The following is a 22,450-nucleotide window of genomic DNA, read 5'->3' on the forward strand; positions in this document are numbered from 1 at the left end:
TTATTTTTGTGAACTGGTGCCAAATAAATAAAGTTAAATAGAACTGAATTGAAAGCATTAGTGATTTGTACTGATAAAGCAACGGAGACTTAAACAGAAACATTACTATGCCTGTATTGAGTGGCTGCTAAATTTTTTCCCTCCCAAATGCAACGAGATGCTTAGTGTTAAGTTTCCGTATTTTCCCTGAACGCCCCATCGGCAAGTGTCACGTGTGTCAAAGAAGAGACTGTTTTATGTGCCCTCAGAACAGAGACTCAGGCAGTGTGTATATTCATTGAACCAAGTTAATTCCTCGGGTCACTCAATAAACTTTTTTTTTTTAGTTTCTTTTGAGTTTTTTACAATTTAATTGCACATTCAAACAGTCGTAAATATCACCTGTGAATATCAAGTGACTAATGAGACGTAACAACATAGCTTAGATATACAGACATCAATATCTCGAACTTTAATATTAGCATTTACTTGAACATGGTATCGATTAATTTGGAAATTCACATAAGAGGAAAACTGCATTTTTTTTTTTTTTTTTTTCATTTTGGATGTAAGATTTATTTTCATATTTCGGCTTCCTTTAGCGTTGTGATGAGCCTGTAAGGCAAAACTCGGGGTCAAATCTATAATGTATACCTGTTCGTTTCAGTAAGGCTTGGTAGATGAGCTAGCTACCTAACGGCTGTCGGCGCTGTTGCTAACACATGCTAACTATACCAGCTCTCCAGCTTGATGTGTCTGAGAGCTGATAGCCAGCGCACTGGCTTGCTTTGTATGATGCCGACTACAGTTTAACTGTCCATGCTAGCGAGCTAAGTGTGTGAGGAACGTGAAAGAAGAGAGGCTTGGAAGCACCCTCTAACACCACCACCACCACCACCGGCAGCATCCACTGGTAATCTTGACTACGGCTGTCTATTGTCGCTAGCTGAAGTTCCTCCTCCGTTTGTGGATGAGGTAATTTAGCTAGCTCAGACGAACCGGGGCGGCAGTCTATACATGTCTATCTGTCGACCACGAGGCGAGCTGCGAAAGGTAAATCTTGCAGTTCATGTTTCGCCAAGAGGTCGGTGTGGCGTCTTTTATTCCATCCTGTTCGTATCTTTTCCAACACGAGAAGAGGAATATGTCCAGATATAACATATACAGCCTGCTGGACTGGATCTACGGCGGGGTGGACCCCAAGTTTGAGGGCAACGGGGGCCCCGAGTGTGCTGCCTTCCTCGCTCCACAGCAGCGCATCAGCGAGAGTCTGGTCATCGTCCTCATCTCCCTGGTGGAGATTCTGGTGGCACTGAAGAAAATAAACATCTCCAAAGAGCTCAGAGTAGCCGGGAAAGACTGCATAAGGGCAAAGGAGGATAGTCTGGGCAAGAACCTGTTGCTGGTTACCCTGTGCATGACTTTCGGAGTGGAGGTTGGCTTCAAGTTTGCAACCAAGACTTTGATATATCTGCTGAATCCTTGCCATGTCGTCACCATGGTGCAGGTAAGCATGACACTGGAGGGAAAGAGCTGATGTGTGCCCGTTAGGATTACGAGTATGACTAGTGGGGATTTATTAGAAGATGTCATCTTCTCTTCCGAGCTGTCCTCTCAAAGCTGATGGGTTGATGGGGTATAAATTTTAGTGTGCTGGCTGGACTTCGAAGGCCTGGTTTTCATTAACTGGTTGTTGACCTGATCTCACCCATCTCCAGCTCTGGTGGAGCACCCTGATCGATATTTTACAATCACTGTCTCTTAATGGCTTTATGGCGCCTTGAGATACATGAGCATGCTTTTTATTGAGCCATGCGAGGCTTAGAACAGGGGAAGAAATTATAAACTAGTGTATGTAGCACATTTAAAGCTTTTTAATAAAGTAATAGAAGCAAATTGATTCTAAAAACCACAGTAAATTCGGTAGGAAAGTACAAGTTTGAGCCTTGTTTTGGAGTCTTGTTTGGACATCATTGTGTGTTAGGGAGTTGGTCCAGTGCTGCCATGAAAGAAGACATCTCAAGTTCATTCCTTGGCTGTGAAACCAGAGCTGTCCCACCTCTTTGTCTCCAAATATTATTTTATGAAGCTGTTGTATCAACAGCCTGTAAGCCGGTGAGGTCCATTCCAGCCTGAGGTCGATGTCAAACTCTTCAGATGGCTTTTTGACATTTTTTTTTAATCAGCCAGTATAGGGAGCTGTGTCTTTGCTTTTATGTGTTAAATAACACTTAGATCATGAGTCAAAATATGCAGTACCTGCTTGTTTACACATGCAGACTGCTTGATCTTCATGGTGCATGACTGCCATGTGACAAGTCACAGCAACAGGTCGCAGCAAACTATTCATCATGAAAATTGAAGAGTAGAGCAAAGCTGATGTGCTCAATGATGATGGATTTTTCAGGTTTCAGGGAGGTAGCATGACAACCAGTGGACACTGAAGAATTGCTGGCTGTGATGAAAAATTGACTGACTGTAGTAAAATGTCCTTGATGTAAGGGCGAGATGGACAGCAGTGTATGTGTTGTTGGTGTTAAAAGGGGCGTGATCAAATGAGGAAATGGGTTTTAAAAGGAAGTTGTACAGCTTTCACAACTTGTGAAAATCATCTACGTATAGATTTTCTTTTTCTCCCATCCAGAGGAGGGGTGGGTGAGGGGGTGTTGGCACCGGCACCAACTGATTATTTGTAGCACGTGCTTGCTGGAGCTTGAATCTGATGTGGGGAGAAAAAAAGCTGGAAAAGAGAAGGTGTCATGCATTCCTGCATTCTTGCTTTATTAAAGGTAGTGCCTGTGGGCTCGGCTGTCTTTGTTGAACACTCTTCTAAAGAAATCGTGGCTTATTAATTGTTTTTTGTTTTGTTTCATGCATGCATGAGCTCCTACCATGATCACACATTCCTCATGTTGCATCTCTAGCGTATGGGTGTGGTTTTAATCCCTTTCAGGCCTGATGGAAACCTCAGATAAAAACATCTAAAGAGCGATGCAGAGCTCTCCAAGCGCCCATTTATTTCCTGTCTCATTTGAGCTTGTTAAAGCTGTGCATCTGGAAACAATAGTGAGTTTCAGTTCACTCTTAAGTACACTCAATGAGGAACAAACACCACCTCTGTGCTGTTGAAAAGAAACTACCCTCTCGTTGCTACACTGCGTCAGTTTGCGTGCCTTTCAGTGTTGTTATGCAGCAGCTGGTTTTCATGACTGTTAACCAAATCCACATTCTGAAGAGGACTGGCATTATTCTTGAAAACACAAATTTGGTGTGCTAGTGAATTTGATATTTTCCTTCACCGAGCACAAAGCAATGCGACTTTGGGAAAATGTGGCGCTTGTTGGCACAGTCATAGTATCTGTAGGTGGAGGAATAGAGGCGGTGTCAGGAGCGTTTACAGAGCAGCAAGTATGAGCAAATATCAAGGTGAGAAAGCCCCACAGGGGATGGAGTTTAATGTGTGATGACTGAGTGCTTCACATCCAGCAGCACGGGTTTTTCTTACGTTTTCCACCACATAGTACCGCAGCAGTCATCGTGGCACGCTGAGGGTCTCCCGACTGATCAGTTTATTATCGTGTATTTCCATTTGAGGCCAGCGGAAATGGGTGTGGCTCCATAAACAACTAAATCAAATAATGGGTATATCAAGTTGGAGAAATCGATATATGGAGGGGCACACGCTTTATGCTTCTTCTATGGCTTGCGATTGGTGCTAATACGAAGACAGTATGAACTTCCCCTGCCGTTTTATAGATTTCTAGATTTCAGAACTAGCTTGCACAAAGATGAAGAACAAAGAGCTTGAACATAACAACTATTAAAAGACCTATTATACAAATTTCCAGGTTCATAGTTCTGTGTTCTGCTTATGATGGACCTCTGTGCAAACTGTTCATCAGTCCGACCTTACTGGGGATTTACACTTCAATGGGGAATCAAAAACACCATGAACCCAGAAGGAGAAAAGTCCCAGCATTTATTTTTGTTTGTTTCCATCACGTATAATGCCAGCACTGACAGGTAGTGTCGGTGCTGGCATTAACTACCAAATGCCAGCACTGACATTTATGCTTGTAACCGCTTATGTAGGTTACGTTGTATGTTCTACATAGATTCTGTGTTGACTGTGGTGCGGTCCCTCTGCTGTCTGAAACTGAAACAAGCCATTCTGTTTTTATCAACATAAAGAAGTTTTTTCATTGGCTCTCCCTCATAAGTATGTTTGTATGTGAGCCACCTGCAGCCCACTATCACCTTAAGTGGATCAAACCAGTGAAACGTTTACACAGCAAGTCCCACAAATATCTTATTTAAAAAAAGGGCAGTTTTAATAACAAGTCTGGTTTTCTACATGTCAGAAATTCTGCTGTAAATGAAAGAAATCTGTCAGCATTTCTGAGCTGTAGCTCTAAACTGTGTAGAATTACCAAAAAATGTTGGTATCCAAGTTTTTCTTAATTCAGACAGTGGATTTGCTCTGAAAATGGAAAATTATGTACTAAATAGTCATTATGTTATTTAAATGTTTATTTGTTACTTCAGTGCACTATAAATGGCCATGCAGGTCTTTATCAGTAGGAAAAGCTGTGGGGAAAAAAATCCTATTTAAAAAATACAGTTAGTCTAACATCCCTCTTTCACATTTTCTAGTGGGCCAGATTGGAGTCTTTGGCAGGCCAGTTTTGGCCCCTGGGCCTTATGTTTGACACCCCTGGCGTAGAGCCTTGGATTCTGTCTGAGCTCTTTGCTTGTCATCATGAGTGTTCAGGGATAAAGGTTAAAGGCATTTACATCCATACAGTGTAACGTTTATACACTGTCCAAATGAGGCATCGCCTGCCACTGGATTCTCCCTTTTTCTTTTTCTTCTTTTTTTTTCCACAAGTTAAAGACACACGACCTTATTTTATCAAGTGAACTTTCTTCCCTTGTAGATCTCGCCAGGCACAGCTGAACTCGCAGCTAACAGATATCACGTGGGCACGTGATAAATGTTGCTGTCGGCTGCAGGAAACATCAAGTCATCTGTCTGCAAAGCAGGTATCTTGCATTTCTGCAGCAGCTTTGAATGGATGCGCGTAGGCTGCCGATAATTGATGTACCGCACTATTAACAGTCTGTGTATGGCAAAAATAATCAGCACCATTATAACAGATCATCGGCCTCATCGTTAGGTATAGCCACATTTAATGTAGCAGCTGTCGCAATAACCCTGAGCATCACAGTATGTTTACTCACGTGCATCACACTCGAAACACTGCAGCATATCACTCTATGGTTGCACTCGTTAAAAGGAAGTCTGACTTATCAGCAATGATGTCTTTTAATCTATAAATAACTCCTTTATCTTTCTATGCAAACAACTTTCAGCTGTACCCTTACCTTGACACAAGTTGGTACACACTGTGAAGGTAGTTTCAATTTCCCCATCATATTCACCCATGTTGAACTATATTTGTCTGCAAGGTCATGTTCTCAAATGTTTTATTTATTTTGTCTTGTTGAATGACTGCTTTCCCTTTTACTCCCTGTAATTCCAGAAAATGCTTCGAGTCAACACTACTTAATTATTGTTATATTTTTTTCTGGCCTTTTCCTTCTCCACTGCTAGTAGAAGGGCAACAGGAACCTGACAATAGTTGGGGCACAATGTTCCAGCAAGCTGTACCTTGAGATAAAATTGTATTTCAGCTGTAAAATTAATAGGGAGAAGCAGCAGTTAGACTTAACAGTGTCTTTATTAGTACAACAAGAGCATCAAGGCTGGTTTGACTCATTACTGTGATTATACAAGTGGAGATAATTCTATTAACTGTTGTTGTTGGGTTTTTTTTTGGGGGGGGGGGGTATTATTGGTGCTCTGAGCTTTCTTTGCAGTCTAGACCCTTTCCCTGGTATTTATTTACAGAATCATATTAGTTCTCCACATTGTGGACACTCTGCTCCGTTTAGCCATGGGTGCACCGCTGCTCTGCACAGCCAACAGCAACATGCCTGGTTCTCCGCTCATCCACTTAAATATAAAATATCAAATATGGAGTTAACTATAGTTCGTTGTATGTTAATCCTATCAATTGCTTCATCTAGCTAGTTGTGGCTAACTTTAGGGCCTTGATATCAAAATATGTTTAAACAAATAACCTGTTGCTAGGCAACCAAGGATGCCATGAGCATTTTTCATTGATTTCTATGGGTGTCAAAATGACTCTTTTAGCAATTCTTTGTTTCTTGCACACCCTGAAATTCACTATATGATGAATGAACCCATTTTAGAGTGAAATCTGACACGCTGGTATTTTTATTTCTAACAGAATTACATGGGTTTGAAAATTACAAGGGTTCTATGATATGGGAGCATTTTGATGCACTTGTGTGGTTGAGGTTTGCATGTTTTAGTGTGGTTGACGACTACAAAAACAACGACATGCAATGCGTTGCTTATTGAGCACATGACGCACTGTGTGATGTGTTTCCTGCAGAGAAATCCTACAGCTGTAAACTGTGTAATAGACCAGAAAGAACAAACTGGACTTATTACAGATTAGCTTCACCAACTTTAGCTTCAGTGTATGTGAGGAGTGGGCCCAGTTCCAGCCTTGTTAATCCATCCTACAGCTCGAGTAACAAAACAGGCTCTCATATTAATTATGAAAAACTTGCTTCACACAATTCCGTCAGCACGCTAAATAGTTAACCAGCCCAGTTTGTTTCCTTTAGGCGGCAGAGCGAAATTCACACTGCATACCAGTCCGTCTTTTGTCACTGAACTCGCCTCCTGGAAGGTTCATGGTCACAACTCTGTCAATGTTCACAGCAATCAGGAAGTCATTTCCTGTCAATGCCAATTAACTCAATGAGCATCGAAGAACATGCCAGTGACGACGCACGGGAGAGAACTGCGTTTCCCGTTTGGCCCTGTCAGACACCTGAACCAGGAAATAAAAATATCTAGTACCTACTTATTAATACCTTTCTCAGAGAGCGCAAATATGATTCATTTCTGTACCTTTTAGTTTGTTCAGTGAAAAAATGAGCGTCAGATCTGGCATTAACCGACACCTAATTTTTACTGTGCATACCTGATTTGCATATTTTTGTATCCAGGACTTCTTTGAAAATATACAGCAGTCACTGGATTACACTTAAGTAGTCCTTCTCACCTATAAATAGGATCATGACTTCTTGGGCCCGTGTCCCACGCAGAGATCAATCCTAGTTATAGGCTTAAGTGGGATTTTGAATTGAATTAACTCAGAACGTCTTTCCCTGAATACTTCTTGGATCAGACCCAACCTTAGCATAGTTTCAAATGAACTCAACTTATTTTGATTGAGAAATATTAGTGTCCATCCAAGGTTGGAGTGCCAGCATGACCACATGAATTTTTTTTCTCTTTGCTTGCATAAAGTCAACAATCAGAAGTGTTTATGGGCTAAATCTTCTTGCTCAGTAATTTGCATGAAATCCATTTCTGAGTCTATTCTCTTGTGTGCTGTTAAAGTAGAGCTAATGGCACCACTGGAGCCAAGACCTTTACTGCTGCCACATACAGAAAAGCATCCACTTACTTCTCTTAAAAATGTGTGCAAATACAACCCTTTATAACATTTGACATTTTATAATATTATGTTAATGTTATTTGCTGAATGTTGACTGTCAGTTTTTTTTCTCAGTTGGCTCGTACTGCAAAACTATGGAAGTTGTCGTTATAAGAAAAATACTTCAGCGAATGTTGTGAATCATATACTTCTATCCTTCACGGCATTAATGTTCAAATAAAACAATACTTTGCAGTGAAGGCTGCCCTAAGGCTCTGGCTAACAGTCAAGCAAGGAGTGACAAACATAAGAAAGGCAAATTTAATGTTCTCCTCTGATTCTGTGATGCAAAAAGTGAACAAGATCAAGCCGTTACAAATAAGTAAAGGATCAGAGGGTAAAGTGACACTAACGCCAAAAGGGTAGCGTTACACTAGCAATTAACAGGTGCCATAAACTGGTGATTGGCTGAAAGGTGATGGAGAAAATGACGGCATCACTGCCACGTTCAGGCAAAATATTAAATCGTCACATAATATCAAAGCTGATTGACACAGAAGTGTTCATATGAGACTGAAATGAGCTAAAGAAACCTTACATAATCTGTACAACCAATTATATGCAACATTTATTTGATAATAGCTCGCAACTCTATGGCATGTTTATTTTATAATGGCTTCTTATTCATTTAAAATGAGAGACTTGAGGGCTCCAAGTTGCAGAACGTTGTCTAATTGCTTTGATAGCTCAGACATGAGACAAATTATCAAAGTGACAACGTTTAACTGCCAGCAACGTATCACCAACCCCTGTTTACAATGGAGGCTGACAGTAATAACATCTGCAGGAACCAACAAACTGTCAGCTTTGGCAAGCACGTTTTATCCACGGCAAAACATTTTCACGCATTGTTTCCCTCTCGTGACTTTAATGTGGTGTTTTAAAACGCGAAACATGACTCACGTGTTAGAATGAGGGGAAAATATGTAGAAAAGACTGAAGATGTAAATATAACTATGAAAGTCTGAGTGTTTTTTAATAGTCCCACACACGCTGCAGATTAATAAAGTTGGTAGGCATGCCGCAGATCAATCCCGGAGACGCATTTAAAACAAAAAACAAACCAAATATAACAACTGTGTGTTTGGAGAATGAATCTCGGGTCAGTTTCTTTTCTGTAATTCTGTTTCCAGCCTTCAGGCAAACCAAGTTTTCTTGTGTCAGATGGTGTTTTGAACAAATTCCTGTTTGAACTATTCTCGGGGCCCAGTAGCCCAATCACCAAGGACAGATTGCAGGCTGTCTTTTGATCCGCTCTCCTTTACAAGAATAAAGTCAGATTGTTGGTAGAAATCATTTTTGGCAATGGAAATATATCAGGAAGTCACTTCTCCCTGGCTTCACCTTTGTTTTCAAATGCTGCCTACCTTTTCTTGTGAAAGCTGACTTCCAAGTAGTGAGCTGTGAACTGAGATTGTTTAGCATGAAATCAGCTCATTAATGCCAACACCCAGCAGCTCTAATGCCTCAAATTCCATCCTAATTGTGGGCCTATCCTCTTGTCTGAACCTCTTCTATGTACTTTTTTTTTTCTTGATTTGGACTAAGGAGACCTCACAGTTGCCTTTGGGATGTTCTGTTCAATGCTTCTGCTCTTGTGTTAGCACAAACTTGTTAAAGCAGTTCATTTTCTCTTGCAGAACTCGGAGCTGAAAGCTCTTAAAAGCCTTCGAGCTGTTCCATAACAACCGTATGAGCTTAATGCAATAATGTCGTTGCTCATTTCTCTCTGCTTTCCTCAACAGATCTTCCTGCTGGCCTGCCCGCCATGTAAGACAGCTATGGTTGTGTTCAGGTGAGCGTACGTGCACTCCTGGGTTCTTCCTGTTTAGTGTTTTCAACTTGTTGTCTACATTTAAGTTAAACTTTAAATATAGAGTTTTTAGTGCAGACTGTAGAAAGGCCACGACCGTTGACGTTGATTGTAATTACTTATTGGTTTCCCCCATAGTAAGTTGTATGGTAATGTATTTGTTTGGGGTTATAGTCTCCTCTTCAACAACTCATCCGGTCTGAGCAGTTAATTATTCAGGAGAAATGACTCTGGTTTTGCCGGTGGGAACACGATGTGGGATTTACTCAGAAATAAATACAAGCAGGGTCACTTTCTGTTCCAGTAGCCCACGGGAGCCTCACAGTGAACACAGTGTACCGAGTCATAGCAACTTTATGAAACCACAAAAAGCTGGTTCTTACATGGAATAGAAATTTGAAACATTCCCCAATAAATATCCAATCGTTTGAAGAATTACTGAACTGCCAACATTATTTATCCACCAGGTCAAGATGTTCGTTCACATAGTAGGCTAGTTTTAATTTGTCTCATTTATGTAAGACATAGAGTCATGACCATTTGTTTGTGTAAACATGGCATTTTACTCTGTGATGGTGGTGTGGAACCAGGCCCACTAACCGAAACATGCAAACCTCAAGTTTATTTCACCACATTTACAGTTTCTGCCGTGACTGCCGTGTAGAATGCCCCAACTAATCCTGCTACCCACCAAAGAGGGTTTGGTCTTCTACCTGCAATGAGCACAGCACATAACAAGTTTAAAATAGATCCTTTTTTATTATTTTTATATTTGACATTTTTGATGTGCTACATTTCCTGTGACTGCTTCACAATAACAGTCACTGTGCCTTTCTGTAATGTGAAGTAGTAGCTGCTGGAAACGTTTGCTTGTTGTGTGTAAAGCGCAGATTCTCCTGCAATAGCAAATGGTAAATCTATGTTTAAGATTACGTCTTTATCCCTTTTATGTATGAAGGCAGTTCAACAAGCACTGGACTGTACTTACCAAATAAAAATTGTAAAATTAGCAGGAGCAGGTGTAATAGTTACTACATAAAGTTGAAGTTTACGCTACAACAGTATCAGAGGTTCAGGTCTTGGCCTATGTTTTAATATGACATGGAGTGACATGCAATTAATTACAGTGGTGGAAAAATATAAGGTCGCTAATGCTCGTTACGCTTCGTAAATTTTGAATTTGAATGAACCGCTTTTCAGAAGAGTGACAGCCGGACTTATTTGAAGCGGCATTACTTCGGCACTGCTGTTTTCCCGGCGACCTCGTCTGTCACAACAGTTATTTTGGCTCATTTGACAAAAAGAGCAGTCACAGGAGATAGATGGAGCTCCACACTCTGACACACATGCTCCTTGGCTTCTTTTCTGTATTTGGGGCCTCTTAACATCAATGTTAGTTCAAAAGACACATTTTTCCTTATGCTGGGTTTATTTATACAGGTTTACTAAATAAGCATCGCAGCTCCCACTAGGAGCAGATAGGCTATATGTGTGCGCTGGATGGTGCAACTAAAAGCTTAAAACCAAATTATACTAATTAGTCTGAATGAGTAGATGGATGCACTGATTTGTTAAATCGTGACATCAAAGCATATTTATTTTGAGAGTGATCGCCTGAAACTTTACTGACCTGACTTTACACAATAAGCGCTCCCACAAGAAACTGACCCTGACAAAGAGTAAGAGACAGCTGCTGCTAACAGCATCAGGGAGGAGTCTGATTGGTTTTCGGCAACATGGGATAGAATCTAAACTGTCCTCCACCTGTTCCTCTGTCCCTTATATCAGCTGTAATTGATTCATATGTCAGTAGTGGCAGAGTTTTCTATGGGTTGAATGCTTTGGGGAGGGCAAATGGCCTGCAGAAGTCAAGAGGGAAGTGTAGTAATAACAGCCCTTTTCCCCCCCTCTCCTATTCTGTTTTTTCCTCTTTTCTTTCATTGATGATAAATCTGAAAGAGATGCTTTAGACAGACTCACACTTGTTAGAAAGCCTTTATTGTTTTAACCATAGCTCAACCCCGGTAACTTCTCTCCTCTGCGCTGCTCTGTGTCTGGAGAGGGAAGAGAGCAAAGTGACACCAGAAGGGCAGGAGAGAAACTAACATGACTCAGAAAGGTTTACACAGATTAGGTAAATAGCAAGTGACCTTGTAGGTATTTTTAATGTCTGTCATTTTTATTGTTTTCAGGCTGCAGGTCCACATGTTGAATGGTGCATTACTGGCTTTAATGTTCCCTGTAGTCAACACCAGACTGGTAAGTAGACCGTGATATTCAGATCTCATTTATGAGCAGCCCTCTTCTAGCCTTTGTTAGGTCTCCAAGGTGTTCAAGGTTAAGTGTCGCACTCATTGAGCAGCTAAACGAATGTTATCACTTACCTCTGAAACGGCGATGTTGTGTTGAAAAAGACTACACTGTGTCTGTGCAGGTATCATTGGTTTCCTCTATAATATCGTAAGCTCTAGACCTTGCTGTGTAAAGAGACCTATGATGATGATTATGTTAAGATTTGGTGCCGTATAAAACAATTGAATTAAAATTGAAGCCTTGAGTGAGTCAGAATACCTCGTGCAGGAGATATTTCACAAATTTAAACTTGATCTGTTTGAATGAAGTCACTTTGGTAAGTTTTAAACTTTAAAAAAAAACGCAGCATAGCCATTAAGACTAAGTGCTTTTCCTTTTATAACAGTTCTCACAGAAATAAGGCTGAGCTGTTCTGCCATATCCGCAATTCCCTATCAGATAAACTTGTTTTTCTCAAGCAGGGAATGAAGGCTTACACAGCTGTTTTGCATTTTATAACATCAATAAGCTTTATGTCAGTATTTCTTACAGAGCACCCTGATTGCACCCTGAACATTACGTGCCTGCCAACCAACAGGAAAAGAGGCAGTTTACATCAGTCACTTGTAAATTAAAAAAAAAACACTGTGGACAAAGATCTCATGTGTTTCTTAAGTTATACCATTAAAGGGAACCCATATTATGCTTTTCTTTATTTTATGTCTCATATTAAACCTAGCACCTGCTCCCTTTCGTGGTCGACACAGTGGATCATCTGTCTCCATCTAAGCCTGTTCCTACCATTCTCCTCGGTCACACCAACCCTTTACATGTCCTCCTGCTTTACATCCATAAATCTTCTCTGTTGCCTTTTCCTGCTGCCTGACAGCAGGACAAACAAAGGGTGTTGCCATATTCAACATCTGTTGTTCAATATCTGCACTGCATCTGTCCTCTGCACATATCTAAACCATCTCAGCCTTCCCTCTCTAACTTTTGTCTTTAAAATGTCCATGAGATTCACTTGTTTCTAAACTATCCATCTATCTTGGGCTCTGCAGCTCTTCCTGCTGTCTTTTTGGTTGTGCCACTGTTTCTAAACCAGACATCATAGCAAGTCTGACTGCAATCTTGTAAATCTTCACTTTTGCTGCCATTCTTCTTTCACAAATCACCGCGACACTCGTCTCCACCCACTCCACCCAGAGTTTTTAAAAAAACAAAAAAACATGGTCAACATATGTACACGTAATCCCTGAGAAACAAAAGCTCTGACTTCAAACTGCTGTAAACGCTCAAATTTCATACATTATTATTATTATTATTATTATTATTATTATTATTATAGATTTTGTATGATGACGGTGATCATTAATGAGGCCATACATTGTTAGAAGAAAGGTGCCTTATAAAGGCAGCTAAAATAGACAGACGGTGTACCTGCTGTTCTTCCATCTCTTTGTTCACTTGGGTAATGTTGTCTGTCATGGTTGCTTGTTAAGCAGTAGCATAGCTGGAGACTGTGAGGCCACAGGTCTTTAAGATTTCAGGGCCCAGAGCAAGTTGGGGGCTGTTCTGCTGTATCTGGGTGCTGTAAAAGAATTAAAATGGTTTGTTTGCTTTTCATTTTCTCAGCTGCCATTTGAGAAAGAGATCTATTACATCCAGCACTCCATGATGTACCTGGTGCCTGTTTATCTTTTCAGGAAAGGAGGTAGGTGTTTCTCCATTCTGACTGTTCACATGTCAGCCGAGCAAAGTGATAATATCTCCATGGATGGATTCACCTTTTTGTCTGTGGCATTTGAGATGCTGTGGATACCAGCTTTTTGTTTTGTCTGTTCAGTGTCTGTTACTGAAAGATTGTTTGGTCATTTCCACTTACATAGATGATAATGAAGAGCAACTATAAAACCAGTTTAACTAAAAGGAGTTATCTAAAGAGCTTGGAAAGAAAAGCGTCTGGACTTCTATAAGTTGCTTGAAGACGTTTCACCTCTCATCTGAGAAGCTTCTTCAGTTCTAAGTTCAAATGGTGTCAAATCCCAGATTTAACATGTCCTAGGGGAGTGTCCCCCCAAGAGGGTCATGAACTCCCTGTTGATCCTCCACCTAATCACACGAGCCAAGATGTGAAAAGGGGTGTAGGTCACAATCAGCCAAGGTTTCGGGTGAACCCGCTATAAAAGCCTAGCTCTTTAGACTACAATGACCTGGATGACATAAAAGGAGTCTCATGCAACCATATACAGGAGGCCCTTTAATACAGCTAATTTTCAAACAGCACTACTAAATTGCTCGATCTCCATATCGCAGATTTCATACTGCTTATGGATGAAAATACTGCACCTCTTACACGTTACATCTATAGGAACTGCCATTGGTGCTTAATGTCAGAAACCCATACTACGAAGCACCAACTTCAGTTTCTGTGCTGACAATAATGTCAGAGGTGGTTTGGGACTCTGCAGTTATCGTGTCAGCCAGCAGTAATTTTGACAGCAAATTTTGATTTAGTTAGGACCTATTTGGACCATTAAAACACACACACACACACGGGCAGATCAAATGTGCTCATCCAACCTTACAGTACAAGGCGATCACTTCCAAACTTGTCCGTCCTTTCAACACAACTTGATTATGTCTGATTGGATTGCATCTCTCCAGAATATTTTCATAAAATGTTTAATCACTGAAGTGTCAGTACATTTCATCATAGTTTTTGCCCTCCTAAATTTGTTTTTATTTAGCTATCTTCTTATTTTCGCCCGATGATAAAAGTCATGGACAAAAACTATGACGAAAATCATTGGTCAACAAAATTAACAGTGGTGTTAGAAGAGTGTTGGTGAATTTTGCATATAGCGCATTTCAACAGTTGTGAACCCCACTCTGTAACTTGGCATGGACTGAAGTTTCTGTCGCTCCTAGATGCAATAAGACCTTTTACAGGTAACTGTGAAATTTCATCCCTCCCAGACATTTCAAACACTGACTTGTTGCAACGGTGGCTTCATATTACAACAGAGAGAGTACAGAGCTCTGTAAAACAACCTATTTTTCTGCAAGTGTTTGTATATGTGGTAATGGGCGCCAAAACACCTGAATTTCAAAGATTAAAAGACTTTGTCCCCCTTGTCCATGTGGTGTCCCGACTGACAATGTCTGTGGTAAAACTTTGTGCTTACTTGTAATTGTCCACTAAGGGAAAAACCAGTGTGTCCAAACCATGTGACTGCACAACTTTGAAAAAAATTCACTGACAGTTATTTTGTTCACACACCATCACTTGAACCTAACCACCAATCCCCATCCCAACCCGTCATGGCAGATGCCTACCCCTCCCTGAGCCGCCTTGTGCCAGAAGTTTCTTCCTGTTTAAAAGGGAGTTTTTCCTTCCCACTGTCGCCAAGTGCTTGCCCATAGGGGGTAATCTTTTTTGATTATTAGGCTTTTCTCTGCATTATTGCAGATTTGAACATGAGCACAGCTCTTACTGAAGACATCTGAGCTGTTAAAACCCAGGGGTTGATAAAAGGAACTAAATGAGTGAGTCTAAAGCAGGACATCAGTGGGAGCAACGTTTATTCAACTTTATTCAAACCTTGATCTGTAAGCACAGATGACCGTTCATCTTGTTTAACTGGTAAAACTGACATCGATGCAAATTTTCAAGCTTGTAACCCAGTAATAGAATAGAAGTGCCTGATCATGTTTATTAGTAATGTAACAGTACAGCTCAACAGATGGGGTTATTTTCTTGCCTATGCAAATCCAATTCCAGAAAAGTTGGGATGCTGTTTAGCCTATAAATAAATACAGAATGCAATGGTTTGCAGACCTCAAAGCTGTAATTTCTTCACAGTAGAACACATTTTAAATTCACACATTTTACATGTGAAAAATATTAGCTCGTTTTGACTTTGATGGCAACAACAAAAAGTGAAAATGGGCAGTGGTTCTCCATTCTGCGACAAACTGCATTTACAAATTGTGGAAGAATTTCAGAGTAATGTTCCTCATCTACAGTGCATCTCTATCATCAAAAATTCAGCAAATCTGGAGAAATCTCTGTGCGCAAAGAACACAGAAAACCAATATTGGAAACCTGTGATCGTCATTCCCTCAGTGTGCATTGCATTAAAAGCAGGAATGATCCTGTCAGAGCCTAATTTCTGTCCCATTCATAAATGCAGCTTAAAGCATTAAATTGCATTACATTTACAGCATGCCAATATCTTCAGAATTAAGGTTGTACAATTAGAGCACATTTGATACGACTTCCTGGTACTTGTCCTCCGAATGCCAGCAATGAGCAAACAGGAAAAGCCAGTTTGATACCATATCCTGTTTCTTGTTTTTTCTGCGGTTCCACTTTCTCTCTATAAACTCTGCTGACGTGTTAAGGACACATAAAAGAGGAAGTGTATAGAAATAGCTTTTGGTTCTTCTCTAGTTTACATGTCGTCAAACAGGTGGCCAGGACTGGCACATATGACACATTTTGTGTGTTTGCTGTCTCTTTAACTCAAAGTGTTTCTTTTTGCAGGTGTGTACAAGCCTGAGCCTCTGGGAGATATGTGGTGGGCTGTGCTCTCTACAGGCATCCTGTTCTTCTATCACTTCACCTTCCTGCAGCTCCTTGGCCTGGTAAGATGGAGCCCTCTGCTGGACACTGTGTGCTATTTCACTATATTTTTATTACACCATCACTGCCTTAGACATAAAGTTGTGGTAAAGCTTTACGATTTAAAAAACAAACAAACTGAAATTGTAGGTTTTTGTTTTTAAAAAAAAAATAATAACATAAACCTAAAAAATAGTAGTTACACAGGTACAGAGGAAAAAAGTATTTCAGCATTGGCCTAGACTGTTAAGGTCTAAGCTTAATGAGCAAACCCTTGTGAAAATACTAGATATTTTTGTTTAGAGTTCAGTGTAGCTAGAGCTGTTCATCCATTCACCCATCCACTCTGTCATAGGAGGGGTTGGAGCCTGTCTCAGCTGACATTAGGCGGGGTACACCCTGAGCAGGTCAACACTATCGCAACCATTTACTCTCGTATCCAACTTAAAATGACCAACACGCATAACTTTGAACTATGGGTAAAAACCCACACGAGGAGAACTATTGGTCAATTTAAAAATGAAGAAAATGTATATTTGGATTTAAAATTATGGCTTTTATCTAGAGCTAAAAAACATTACACACTGCAGTTGATAAAATGGAGCTTAGTTAAGTACTCTGGATGATTTCTCATTGAGCAACATGCATACTTTTCCCCCAATATGTCCTGGATAGTTAATCATCTGCCAATTTTTGGATTGGTCTGCAGCAGGCAGCTAAACAGAGACAGCAGGTATAATCATTGTCATGTTTTTAATCCATGCATGTCTGAACTGGTCCCCACAGTGATGCACACATGTTAGGCCTCTTTCTGAACATGTGATGTGCTTATGAACACCAACAAACAACCTCTTTTTCCCATTTTACAAAGTTAATACTTAAATTTTCACATAAATAATTTACAATAAGTAAATATTAAAACCGAAAGAGCTGATTCAGATCATTTTATACCAGCTTGTACGAGGAAACTGTAGGTGCATTTCCTTTATACTACTCTTAAAAAATAATAAGTGAGTAATAAAAATAAACTAAACAGGGTGTCACTGGGGTAGAAAGGGAAGAGTGAGGTTTATTTGTAATAGAAGCAGGAAAATTTGGCAGGCATAGGCTTCTGAGCGATGAGGGCCAAACTGTGACAGCACAGGCTCAGAGCTTCATGTGGACTGTTGTCAGGATGCTGTTGGTAATTATCAAAATTCTTCAAGGAAGGACAACCTGTGTACGAGACAGTTTCATGACAACAAGCAACATGGGTAGTGCGAACTCTTCCCATATACATTACTCATTTTCACTCACATACAGACAGGTATGCGCTCACTGGTCACTTTGTTAATTACACGGTCAGACACCCTTTTGTCTTCAGAACAGACTTAATTTTTCATGGCACAGCTTAAAAAAGGAGCTGGAAACATTCCTCAGAGAGTTTAGTCCATATTGACAGGATAGCATCACACAGTTGCTGCAGATGATACAAATATCCTGTTGTATCAAATCCCAAAGGTTCTCTATTGAACTGAGATCTGGTGACTGGAGGCCAGTGAGTACAGTGAGCTCATTGTTGAAGAAAGCAGATTACGGTGTACGCTGTGATTATAGAAGGATGGACACGGTCAGCTCCCTGTTTGGCTTGTTCATGCAGGCTGTGGTGTTTGAATCGTGCTCACTTTGGTACTAAGGGGCCCCATCTGTGCCAAGAAAATACAGCACACCACACCATTGCAGCACCAGCAGCTTGAACCACAGTCTGACTCTGACTCTACCATCTGAATGACACAGCAAAAATCAAGAGATCAGACCGGGCAACGTTTTTCTAATCTTCTGTCCAATTTTGTTGTGCCTGTGAGAATTGTAGCTTCAGTTTCCTGTTCTTAGCTGGCAGCAGTGGTAGCCATCCGGTTAAAGGTTTGACATGCTGTGCGTTGAGAGATGCTCTGCTGAATACCTACAGTCCAGCCATTCTCCTCTGACCTCTGGCATCAATGACACATTTTCACCAACAGAGCTGCTGCTCACTGGGTATTTTCTTCTTTTCAGACCATTCTCTGTAAACCCTAGAGATGGCTGCGTGGGAAAATTCCCAGTTGGGTCAGCAGTTAATGAAATACTCAGACCAACCAGTCTGGCGCCAACAACCACATTCAAAGCCACTTAAATCACCTTTCTGCCTCATTCTGATGCTACGTTTGAACTCAGATTGTCTCTACCATGTCTACATGCCTAAATGGTATTGAGCTGCTGCCACGTGATTGGCTGAGATATTTGCATTAATGAGCAGTTGAACAGGTGTACCTAACAAAGTGGCCTGTGTGAGTGTGTGTGTGTGTGAGTGATATTGTTAGTCATAAATCCTGAGATATTAACACCTAATTATTGATGATCTACTGATGCTCCCTGTTTGGCTTGTTCACGACTTTAGAGTTTATACTAAAAATTATGCAGCCTGTTGCCTCCAAATTGATCTCCTATTTTGGACCAACATTCGGTTTGCTTGATTGAAAAATGATAGTACAGAGTAATCAATGAATTCTGATTGTAAGGCCCACAGTGCTGATGTTTGTCTTTTCTAGCATGTGCTGACTAAATGGTTGTAAAACCCCTGAAAATCTTTAGTAATTACAATGATACGACTCATTCAACAGCCGGTTAATAAGTCATGGAGGATTTCCAGGCAATGAAGTCTGACATCAGTCAATTAAGTGTCTGCTTTTTGGAGCTGAAATCTATTGGAAGAGAATGATTGTAAAGATATGTACAGCAAAGTCAACCATAATGTTTGCTTAAAAAAACTAAAATTAATTATCCACTGGATAAATTTGGATTCATATTGGCATCAAATTAGGTCTTACTCTGTCTCGTCTCTGCTCTCCTCCAGGCGACTGAGGTCAACTTGAATAACATGCTCTGCCCGGCTGTGTCCGATCCATTTTACGGCCCTTGGTACCGGGTTTGGGCGACGGGACACCAGACCTTGCTGACGCTCATCCACGGGAAGCTCCTCACACTCCTCTCGCAGCACAGCGGCACCGCCTGCAGATATCTGCTGGACACACTCAGACTCCGCAGCAAGAAAGTTGACTGAATGTCCACGAAGGTGCATTCAGACCTAGCCTTTCACTCCTTTTACTCCAAATGCCTGCTTTTACAGTGGCGATTTTTTTTTCTTTCTTTTTAACTCAACATTTTAATGCATCTTTTAAGACTTGTTTCACAGAAACAAGCGAGCATTTCAGGGCCAGTGAATTTTCGTGTCATTCTTTTAGCGTTGTAGTTGGCTTGCATGCACAAACGTACCGGGCATTTTAAAGCTGGCACTTAGAATTGTGGCGTTGGCCAGATTTTAGCCCTTGTTCGTTTTTTTTGTTGTTTTTTATTTTCAGAAATATGTCAGCGAATTTGTGGCAATTACTCCAGCTGCTTCTTTTTAAGCTTTGAGGACAGAAAATAGGGGTCACCCAAATGTCACTACTGATCTCCAGCTGTTACACTTTTCTGATTGTTGTCGGGGGGTTTTTTAAAGTTGCACTAGATCATATGTTAGCGAGTTTATTTGCTTCAAACTTGAACTTTGGAGCTGAATGAAAATCTGAGCTGTTGTAAAAGTTACTGCCTGTGTATAGCGTGAGGATTTCTGTTTGACACTCTCAGTGTTGTTACGACTGAAAGCTTTCTGGCGTTCTTCTGTTCTCACTTGACTCCACGGCTGTGCGGGTTATGAAAGCATCGCCGTGGAGGTTTCTTTTGCCTTTCTGTCTCCAACTTGTTCAGATCATTCCAGTTGTGATAATCAGGGGACAGGAGGGTGTATTACATGCTGCGACTCAAAGCAGTGAAAGAGGATCCAGAAATCTACACTGGGATGTTAATATTATCTCTGTGAAGGAGTTTTTTTGTTTTTTTGTCTTTGTTTTATTGTGCTGTTAGACCATAATAAGTGAGGTATAATCTCGAGTGGGATGAATTCGGTGTTTCCCAAGATAAAGTGTCTTTCTGGGTTGGATTAATGTATCTTACAAAACATCCATTCTCTCCACCGCAACTGTAACGAGCCACACTCCAGTTTGTATTTTAAGAAATGCATCTGATGTTCTGCATGAGGTCACTGTGGGTCATTTATTCATGGCCCGTTTGAAAGGAAGTATTAACTGATAAGTTAGAAGATGTCAGTCATGGTATGTATCATTTCAAATATGAGGGATGTGTGTGTATATTACTGTAGCATATTCTAAACTTCACTGCAAAGAAGGGATAAGAGGAACTTTTGTATTTCTATCAGTTTGAGTGTATGTGCTGTATTGAAAATAAAGGTGATTGTAGCTGATCACAGTTCTCCTTGTGTGTATATTTAAGCATGTCTTTTTTGCCTTTTAACCATGTTGCTTGCGTTAGTATTAAATCTGACTTTATTCTGCTGACGACCAACAGATATTACCACTTTGTGTCTCCGTTAATACCGTGATCATGAATTGGAGCTCGCCAAATAGACTGGCATTGTGGGAAATGTGCATCTTGTTACAAAGAGCTGAGAAGATTAAGAGGATTTGCCATGCAGCCAGCATGGAAGTAAAAAGGTATCTAAGCTCTACACTGCAGAAAATGCCCTGCTTCAAACTATAAATTATAATTCAGGATTTCACACCACAGCGCTCATGCTGATAATTAGGTCCATAGTTTTTTGTGGGGTTTTTTGGAACTGTAATACATATTTTTAAAGTTTTTCCTCTGTGCAACGTCACAGTGGATTTTAAATCAAGTGTAATGAAAGTAGAGACTTTTAGCTTTAATTTAAGGTTGGCTAAAACAAAATTTGCATCAGTTTTTTAGGAATTTTTGCAGAACTGTGCAGACTCTTTTTGTCTGCCACATTCTAATCTGACTTTATTTTGGAGCGGTTTACACCTTGTTTTTACATTTATGGGGCAGGACGGTGGTTAGCACAGTTGCCTCACAGCAACAAGGTCCTGAGTTCAATTCCACCATCACGCCAGGGCCTTTGTGTGGAGTTTGCATGTTCTTTCCGTGTTTGTGTGGGTTCTCTCCGGGTACTCCGGCTTCCTCCCACAGTCCAAAGACATTCAGTTAGTGGGGTTAGGTTATTGGAAACTCTAAATTAGGTGTGAGTGCGAATGTTTGATTGTGTCCAGGCGACCTGTCCAGGGTGTACCCCGCTGGGATAGGCTCAAGCGCCCCCCGTGAGCCTGAAAAAGGAGACGCGGAAGTGAATGAATTAGGCATGTCTTGATTTCACACTGAGACCATTTTAAAGTCTAAAAAGTGTCCTTGGGTGTTCATGATTTGGTTGATGTTGTTTTTCTGAACCAATGAAAGAATACTGCAGTTGTGTACTTTAGTTTTCTTCTGTGGCCTTACAGTGAGCTGCTCACTGCTTTTCTTCTTGCAAGAATGTTTCAGATTGTTGATTTGGCCACTCCTACATTTTTTTTTTTTTTAATTTATGAGGGCCTCCCTCATTTGTACTCGTATCTCTTCGGACCTCATATTGAGAGTTTTGATGAAAAGCTACAAATTGCACATTTATCACTTGGATCAACTCAATTATCTGCTTAATTTCTCATAGAATAACAAGGGAACTGGTCTGAACCTGTCCTACTTGCCCATCAATTATCCAATTGCTTTTGTCTGACAATGGGAGACTATAAAAATGGATGGAATATGCTTGTCAAATATCTTGAATTTATTTATTTTTAGAAAAAATTACCCAGCATGACATACTAAGTTCATTATTTTTATGAATTGACTTAAAACTCAGACAGAACAGAGAGACCGCAACGTTTAAGAGCTGATCTAATTAAGCTCACTAGAAATGAGGAACGGCGTGGTCAGTACTTCTATGAATGTGTGTACTCGGGAATGCGACGGAGGTGGCAAAGACCAAATTACTCGTCTTGTTAGATTCAAGATTGACAACCACCGTAGGCCTATTTAAAAACAGGTTTTCTCCCAGTCCCACCAGTATTGTCTGTTACTCTCTCTGCAACCTTGATATCTGTAGGAGCATATTTGACAGGCAGCAAGCACAACTCGACAACAAACAGTGACATGCTAGATTAAATTTGGACAGCCATCCACCAAACATCCTGCCCCTATTATTGTTGCGCCTGTTAATAAGGGTTGCACACA

The 22,450-nt window shown here is 40.6% G+C and overlaps 1 protein-coding gene across 1 annotated transcript; it reads left to right on the forward strand.

The window, feature by feature from the left end:
• Window positions 1-624: 624 nt before the first annotated feature.
• Window positions 625-20,630, forward strand: tmem164 (transmembrane protein 164). The gene is made up of 6 exons (XM_084941843.1): window positions 625-1,486; window positions 9,326-9,375; window positions 11,586-11,652; window positions 13,321-13,399; window positions 16,235-16,335; window positions 19,185-20,630. Exons 1-6 carry the CDS (start codon window positions 1,049-1,051, stop codon window positions 19,389-19,391), a joined length of 942 nt encoding a protein of 313 aa, XP_084797969.1. The 5' UTR covers window positions 625-1,048; the 3' UTR covers window positions 19,392-20,630.
• Window positions 20,631-22,450: the final 1,820 nt, after the last annotated feature.

The sequence above is a fragment of the Perissodus microlepis genome, chromosome 10, assembly GCF_051167445.1.
Source record: "Perissodus microlepis isolate ML-2025 ecotype Zambia chromosome 10, ASM5116744v1, whole genome shotgun sequence".
NCBI lineage: Eukaryota > Metazoa > Chordata > Actinopteri > Cichliformes > Cichlidae > Perissodus > Perissodus microlepis.

Bases quoted from the DNA above. Each gene is read 5' to 3' on its own strand.
- tmem164 (XM_084941843.1), top strand. From the start codon at position 1,049: ATGTTTCGCCAAGAGGTCGGTGTGGCGTCTTTTATTCCATCCTGTTCG. The intron at 11,653-13,320 runs GTAAGTAGACCG...TCATTTTCTCAG, and splicing joins CTGTAGTCAACACCAGACTG to CTGCCATTTGAGAAAGAGAT. The intron at 13,400-16,234 runs GTAGGTGTTTCT...TTCTTTTTGCAG, and splicing joins TTATCTTTTCAGGAAAGGAG to GTGTGTACAAGCCTGAGCCT.